This window comes from Syngnathus acus, chromosome 10 (assembly GCF_901709675.1).
Source record: "Syngnathus acus chromosome 10, fSynAcu1.2, whole genome shotgun sequence".
Lineage (NCBI taxonomy): Eukaryota > Metazoa > Chordata > Actinopteri > Syngnathiformes > Syngnathidae > Syngnathus > Syngnathus acus.
Window position 1 is genome coordinate 15,769,682 of NC_051095.1, and position 8,301 is coordinate 15,777,982.

The following is an 8,301-nucleotide window of genomic DNA, read 5'->3' on the forward strand; positions in this document are numbered from 1 at the left end:
TGAGGCAGAGAAGTGTTTGTTGTTCCCAGAAAACAGAGAGGTTACACTGTGTGCCTCTGAGTAATGTTACCAATGTTATCATTCAGTTGTTTATTTCAAACGACGCACAGTAAAAGCTAAAAAAAGAAGAAGAAATCAAATAAACTTTTATGATGCTAAATGCCTCTCTAAAAGCTATACAACAACATGTGGAAGCACCATTTAGATGTTATACTCTTTGTGTGCTCAGTGATTGATATGATATGGTCGCCAATTTCTTGACAATGACAAGATAACCGCCTCTGTTTGGCTAATGCTAAGTTCACCATGGAAAAAGGTCGGACAGCACAGCCTTGCAAGGCATCATTTAAAAGCAGGCTGAGAACTTACATCTTGATAATGTTCCCGGCACCTCTGCGCTCTATTTTCCCGATAATTTTCAACCTATCACTCAACCCCAAACAATCGGTCTCTCCTATTTAATTATCGACTCCCCCGGTGCGTCACACAACCACCGACACTGGATCTTTATTTCATTTATCCTCTTAAATTTCGCCACTCTTCATCCAATTTGGCCACAACTGCATTCAGTTCTCCCAACAAGGTCCAGACACTTTTAGTCTCTCTGTATCCCTCACTCCGGGTGTTATGTAATATTCAAGATTGATGTACTTCAGTTAGTGTCTAATTTTGGCACAAAAACTACAGCACACCTGTTTGCAAATGGAAGGGTCACATCATCGTTTTGCAAGAGTCGAGGAGATACATATGAGGATTAGTGGGAGTTTTGTCTGCCTGTCTGTCTTGTGGTTGACAGCACAAAAAAGCCACGTAATGCATGTGGGTGCTGGGATTCTCCCTCTCTCTTTTCCACACATGGACACTCCTTAAGTAGGAAAATGAGGAAATAACAAGGAACTTCTCAAAGATTTGTCATCATAACATCTCTATTAACGATACAGGCAATGTGTAAGTAACATTTGTGAAATCCTGCACTTGAAAACCCCCCCACCTGAGTCAGTGTTTACAACATGTAATTTGTAAACTATATTAATCTCATGTCTTTCTTCTAACAATCCAGGCTGAATATGAAAAGTATGCCAAAAGTAGGAAGTGGACAATTTTATTGGCTTTCCATTACATTCAAAAGTTCCTCTATATACTGCAACATAGCATGTGATTAACTATTAAAGTGTGCTTGTGAGAGTTGTTTGTGTACGTATGTAATGAGGGGCGTGGCCTAAGGCTACTGTAATGGGAGAGCCTGTCTAGTTTCATCAGACAAGAACTTCTCAGACTTAATTGTGTGGGCAAAAATTGGAGCATATAGGCAGGTATGAAACGGCTGTCTGGAATCCACGCGCAATTGTGCAAAATTACAATGAGCATTACTATCATGGCACATACTGATTTCCTCTACTATGCCCTCAGCATTCGCTTCACCTTCATGCATCAGAGTAAAGGGACGCTCAGACAAGCACTGTCAACTGTTTATCATCTTTATTACTTTATTGCTTTTCCCACACTTTCCCCCCAACTTGATTTTATTACAGTGTCATCAAATAATGACTTCTTTCATCTGCTCTCGGCACTCCATCCTCTTCGCTGTGCCACAAATATAATGACTTCAGTACCTTACGGCCAAACGCATCAGTGGATGCAGGCAAGAATTTGGGTTTGGTGTCATCACCTCACCTACGCAGAAGGCGGTGTGTTGTGTAACTTGCCATCACCGTGTCCTGACTTGTGCATTTTCCTTTGAAGAGAGATGTCATTCCTCTTACGCAAAAATAAAAACTGGATTCCAGTTTTAACTATGCTCTCAGCACCATCAACAGAAAGTCAGCACACAAATAAACAACATTACACATTTCCAGCTGCACCATCGACTTTGGGCTTATTTGGGATTTGGTGCGTCTCTACTCAAAATCATCATTGACACTGTGCGTGACAGAAGTAAACAGAGGGAAAATTCTGTGAGAGACAATGCAGTCCTTAAAATATGTTATGGAAGATCTGAGTAATTTTAAGATATATAATATAAAATATGCTATAACAAAAAATAATGTTTAATATTGATAAATATATTTCCCTCACTAGATTAATAAGATCTATCCACCTGCCTGCCTACCTGCAATAGATGTAAAATGTTTACACCCCCCTATTTAAACCATATTAAAAAAAGAGACCGAGATAAATAATTTGTCTCTTTTAATTTTTTTTCACCATTAATGTGACCTCTAACCTTTACAACTGATTAAGTAGTAAATAAGTCAAAATAAACAAATGAGACAATGTGGTTGTATAAGAGTGTTCAAAATTCATCAAATACACGTTAAATGGTAGTCAGCAGTCAACTGACACCATTTAAAGTGTGCTTGACAAGCCACAAGACAAGATTGTAATAATAATCCTTTTCCTTTTTGCCACCCTATCCCATAGTCCAGACATGAAGAAGACCAACATTTTTTGTCATATACTTACTAAACATCCAGTAATTGCCATTAATTACTGCAGCTCCTTCAGTGTTTCCGCCACTCACCTAATTAGCTGCCTCCCTGACCAGTTTTCTTTTTGTGCTTTCATGAATTTTGGAGGGATATTCAAGTCTTGGTAATGCTACCGTTAGCCATACTTTTCTCCATTTGATGATGACAGGCTTCACTGTATTCAGTGATATAATTCTTTTGTACCTCTATTCTAGCTACCACTGCAGCTCTGTGCAGACCCTTTGCTTGTGCTGCTGATGTGACGACAAAATTGTCAAGAAAAGCCTTCTCTAACAGCTGAACTTCTTTGGTGGTCAATCCGAGGCACTTAATAGTTGCACGTGTGTGCTGACTTTCATTTAACATGAATCTGAATGTGATTAGTTAATTCTGAAAACAACTACATTCCCAGTTTTAAAACAGTGCGCACACCGCAACCACTTTGTCTCACTTATATATTTCACTCTGCTCTGTAAATTATTTGTTCTTTTTTGTTACCCAATCAAGTTGTGCAGGTTGTGTGACATTAATGGTTCAAAAGGTTTTGAAATGCTCTATCTTGGTCTAAATTTTTTAGATCGGATGCTGATTTTTTTTATCCACTGCCCCTACCAAAATGGGAAGACCAAAAGAGACCTATATGTGAAGTGTGTGCGTATTCTTGAATGAAAATTTACACAGCATTCTTCCATCATGCCTCCATATAAAATGGAGCCAGTCGTCAGCAAAGGGAACACACTGATTTCCCCATCATGGATGTTGCTCTAGTGTCCAACAGCGGAGCTGCAGCTGGAGGAGGAGCATGGCTTCCCACAGGCGTCCTCGCAGCTAAGCGCTGCGTTGTTGACAAGGCACATTAGGCTGCTGAGTGGCAGACAGATGGCCCCAATGTTGAGCAGGAGACACGCAACTGTCCGGCGGAGCCTCTTCTCTCGTCAGCATCCTCACAGAGAGTAGAGATAATGAAGCCCTTAAAGTAGAGCAATAGTCAACAGGAAATTTCCTCAAAATCTATGTTTATGTACACATACTATATGTCATGTATGTTGTTTTTATGTGTCTGTCTGTCTATTGTGTACACTATTTCCTACATTTAGATGTTGCATTTCATCCCTCGTATTCACACAAAGTGAATTAGTCGTCCTCAATAAGTGGAGCATTAAATGAAAATAAATCAGAGTAGTCGGGACTGTGCTGCTGACATGACTTATTGAGCGGTCTGGCCATAATTTTACTCTCCAGCTTCCCCCAGTGCCAAAACAGCGCCGCCTCAGGAAATCCCAAATAAGGGCAGGCAACTGAACCCCACCGGAGCCAGTCCTTATGTGGTCATGACCTTATAAGGCACGGAGGAGCGGCGCTTTCCGGCAGCTGCGCAGCCTGGCGCACAGATGGGAAATTCAAACGAAATGTAAAGCATCCGGCAAAAGAGCGAGAGTTAAACTGCTCTTTTCCTGAGCTTTTACAAGTCGAAGAAAGCCTAGATTGAACGAAGAGCCGCGTTGTCTTTGCAATTTACCAGCGGAGCAAGTCTCTGCGCGCGTTTCTTTTCCCTCCCGGGCGTCATGTGTCCTCCACCGCAGTGACTAAATATGGGCTTCCTCCTTTCCAAATATGGACATCTACGTCACGAAGAGAGGGTTTATATGCTGCGGGAAACCTTTCCGCTCAGAGACAGCCCTGAGAGCCCACAAGAGCAAGCAGTAGAGCAGATACACATAGAACTCCCAAACTGAGAACATAAAAGTACAAAAGTCAACAAACAACATTAAATCCAAGAGGGTTAATACCTGACTGGAAATTCAACTTTATTAATATTCTCTATATATTAAAAACAAACAAACAAACGCATTGTTTATTCCTTTTTATAAATGAGTAAAAAGGAGACTTTGGATTTTCTCTAAAAACACAAAAAAAGACAAGTGGATCTTTTACTCATCTCTGAGAGAGAAGGAAAACAAAAGGACAAGTGGAGCACGAGAGGCAAGGAACGAGGCTGAACACAGCATCTTCTGTGGCTTCTTCCCTGCGCTCAGCCAGCGTGCAGCAGTCAGCCGCACTGCACGCTTCTCCGGTCAGCGGGCTCCCGGCACCAGCGTCAGCCCTGCAACAGCTCCAGCGGCACCAGAAGAGGATGGCTGCAGCCAAGACCGAGATGCTCCTGCCAGCCCTGCAGATCTCGGAGCCTCTGAACTTCCCTCACTCGCCCATGGATAACTACCCCAAGCTGGAGGAGGTGATGATGCTCAGCTCTGCGGGGACACCCTTCCTCACAGCTTCCGCGCCTGAAGGTGCCGGCTTTGGCTCCGGGGAGCCAGGGGAGCAGTACGACCACCTTGCTGGGGGTAAGCGTGTGCTTGTTTAAACATAATATCTTGAGGTGGCTGAGCTAGTAAACTGGAAGTGTACTATTTATCTTTTTCTCAGCGTTAATAAATTAGTTTGATCAACTTTGTCCTAATTATAATTACATTAAGAATATATGATTTTTGCACTTAACATACATCAGTTGCTTTAGATTTAAATTTTTTGTCATTACTTTACAATAGAACTGTCAGATCCATCGAGTAATAAAGTATGCGACTTAATGCCATATTGCAAGTTCACTTCTACGTCACGGCTTGCTTCTCCAAACACTTTAATTGCCCCATTAAAATTGCATTCCAAAAACCAGTTGAACTGCAGTTACCGTAATTAATCAGCCTCAGGCTTTGATTGGCTCAAAAAATTGTGCCTTTGTGTACACACGTGTGCCTGTGTGTGTACACGTGTGTCATTTGTGTCAAATAGGAAGACCAAAATTTAGACAGTGGGATTTGCAGTGGCAGAGTGAGGGAAAGTAGTGAAATGAAAGATGTTGGAAGTTAAGGGCGTCTGTGAGGGTGATCTTTAAATATTGGTGGTTACATCTTTGACTTGTTGCCTCTCACACTGAGCAATGTTGTGTCTTCTTCTCTTGGCAGATACACTCCCTGACATCCACTTCAACTGTGAGAAGACAGTAGGGGAGCAGACGTACCCCACCCCAAGACTGCCCCCCATCTCCTACACGGGTCGCTTCACTCTCGAAACTGCCACAACCTGCAGCAACAGCCTCTGGGCGGAGCCTATTTTGGGCCTCTTTACTGGTCTGATGGGCAACATTCCAGCGAGCTCGAGTTCTTCATCTGCCAACTCACAAAACTCATCCTCCTCATCTTCATCTGCTGCAACTTCTTCCTCTTCGCCTTCTTCTACCTCGTCCTCCTCGCAGAGCTCCAGCCTCACTTCATCCGTCCACCACAACGAGCCTAACCCCATCTATTCGGCCGCCCCAACCTATTCCAATCCCAGCTCCGACATCTTTCCGGACCAGGGCCAAGCCTTCCCCAGTTCCAACGGAAGCGCGCAGTACCCTCCCCCTGCATACCCGAATAGTAAAGGCTGCAGCACCAGCTTTCCCGTGCCCATGATTCCCGACTACCTGTTCCCACAGCAGCAGGGAGAAATCAGCCTGGTGCACCCTGACCAAAAGCCATTTCAGAGTCAGTCAAGCCAGCCCTCTCTCACTCCTCTGTCTACCATCAAAGCTTTTGCCACCCAGACGGGCTCCCAAGATCTAAAGAGTGTCTATCAGTCTCAGCTGATCAAGCCCAGCCGCATGCGCAAGTACCCCACCCGCCCGAGCAAGACCCCTCCGCACGAGAGGCCCTACGCCTGCCCGGTGGAGACCTGCGACAGACGATTTTCTCGCTCTGACGAGCTGACGCGTCACATTCGCATCCACACTGGCCAGAAGCCCTTCCAGTGCCGCATCTGCATGCGCAACTTCAGCCGCAGCGACCACCTGACGACGCACATCCGCACGCACACGGGCGAGAAGCCCTTCGCCTGCGATATCTGCGGACGCAAGTTTGCTCGCAGCGACGAGAGGAAGAGGCACACAAAGATCCACCTGCGGCAGAAGGACAAGAAGGCAGAAAAAGCCGGGGCGGTGCCGGTGCCAGCCCCTGTGTCAGCCGCCTCGCCTGCCTCGAGCTACCCTTCGCCCATCGCTTCATACCCCTCCCCAGTGTCTTCTTACCCGTCCCCCGTCACCTCCTGCTACTCCTCTCCAGCTCACACATCCTACCCGTCTCCCTCTATCGCCATCACCTACCCTTCAGTGTCCATGTCCAGCACCTTCCAGTCCCAGGTAGCTTCTCCCTTCCCTTCTTCAGTCGTCTCCAACCTCTACAGCTCCCCTGTGCCAACCCCATTATCGGACCTGCAGACCACTCTCTCCCCGAGGACAATCGAGATCTGCTAAGGTCGCCTTGCATTAAATCATTTGAAGGGACGCTCGGCAGCATCTAAAGACTACAGAGACTGTTGTTACCCCCAAATCAAAAAAAGAAAGGAAGCACTTTTGTGACTGCTCTTTGTGCAGTCTTGGGTCGGGTCCATCCTGAGGTTTATACAAGAGGTTTATATGAGTGAAAAGGACACATGTCAAGGACTGGGCAAGGTTTTTCCTCCTCTCTGCCAGACAAATGCAGCACTTCAAATGCATAAAGGACTGAAAAAAAGGAGTGGGCTCCAGCATTGTTGGCTCTTTACTATCAGGTACACACAAAACAAAACAGAGAAAAAGTAAAGATTGCCAGAAGCTGAGATACTCAAACACGTCTGCCCTTGTCGGCATGCATACAGTTACAAGAGACAATGACTGATATACATAAAATACCATATGTATATTGTACATGTCATGTTTTGTTCTTATCATTGTTTGATATTATTGATGTGAACAATGATTTGCATATTTGCATTGTATTATTTGAAGTGAGCAGGGCCACATTTTCTACATATTTTTCTCTATTATGTAGTGATGCTGCTGTGATATGTTTTATTTGGAAAATATACAAAAAAAAACCACATATTCAAGCATGACTAGAAGTGATGTTAGTTTCTGTTTGTAAATATCATCCACTGGTACTCCTTTTCTATCTTTCTCACGTGTGACATATCGTTGAGGAGAGAAAAGAAAAAGAAAAGAGCATTTCGTCTCACCCCCCCAAAAAAAAAAAAACACAACAAAAAGGACAAACGCTCCTGTCATTTGGTGCCTTTTGCGAAGCCTTGCTGATGTTGTGAATCGGCTGCGTGTGCGAGAGAGGATGCGCTGATTCTCGCCTTAAGGACTGAGGGAATATTTTTTTTACAGAATGTAAGTCACACTCGAAGGGAAGAAAAGGGGATGAGGGCACTGCTTCATTTAATCAGAATGTAAGCAAAAAAAAAAGAGAACATTTTAAAGTCTATTTTTATAAGTGTAAATATCCACATCTTCAAGAGCCGGAATGTTGACGTTACCTACTGAGTAGGCATGGGATTCTTTTGTATGTTCGATACATGCAGTTCATTATTTTGTGGTTTTCTTTATTTTGTATTTGTGTTTGTTGAAACAAGTGACTGTTCCTGGCTTCTGAACACAATGAATGCGCTTAACTGCCAATGGGATATTTGGTGTAAAAGATATCCTCCCAGAATTTAAATATAAATAAAAATGTGAATATATATATATATATACATTTATTCGTTCAGTGATTTATTCATTTCACCTATTTGTTTTCCAAACATGTCCAAGTTGCATGACATTCATTTAGTATTTTACGCACACAGCATGGGATTATGTTGCTTGAATCAAAGAATACATTTGCTCAGCATAATCGCAGTTCTCTGGTCCTCAATCAGCGATATGACTAATGCATGACTCCTGTGGTTATAAACACTGAGAATTTTATCTTGATTCATCCAACTTACTCTCCGAGATATTCTTCAGTCTATGTAAAACTCTTTTTCACTTAAGATTTCA

General features: G+C 43.5%; 1 protein-coding gene and 1 long non-coding RNA gene across 2 annotated transcripts; one reads left to right on the forward strand and one right to left on the reverse strand.

The window, feature by feature from the left end:
• Positions 1–3,111: 3,111 nt before the first annotated feature.
• Positions 3,112–4,044, reverse strand: LOC119128978. The gene is made up of 2 exons (XR_005099112.1): positions 3,988–4,044; positions 3,112–3,438 (listed from the first exon to the last, which is right to left on the reverse strand). It is a non-coding gene; the product is annotated as an uncharacterized LOC119128978 (long non-coding RNA).
• Positions 4,045–4,127: 83 nt separating this feature from the next.
• egr1 (early growth response 1) lies at positions 4,128–8,022 on the forward strand. The gene is made up of 2 exons (XM_037261903.1): positions 4,128–4,813; positions 5,432–8,022. Exons 1-2 carry the CDS (start codon positions 4,603–4,605, stop codon positions 6,754–6,756), a joined length of 1,536 nt encoding a protein of 511 aa, XP_037117798.1. The 5' UTR covers positions 4,128–4,602; the 3' UTR covers positions 6,757–8,022.
• The last annotated feature ends 279 nt before the right edge of the window (positions 8,023–8,301 follow it).

Excerpts from the sequence above, each read along its gene's own strand:
- egr1 (XM_037261903.1), top strand. The coding sequence starts at position 4,603 with ATGGCTGCAGCCAAGACCGAGATGCTCCTGCCAGCCCTGCAGATCTCG. Across the intron at positions 4,814-5,431 it reads GTACGACCACCTTGCTGGGG|ATACACTCCCTGACATCCAC; the intron begins GTAAGCGTGTGC and ends TTCTCTTGGCAG.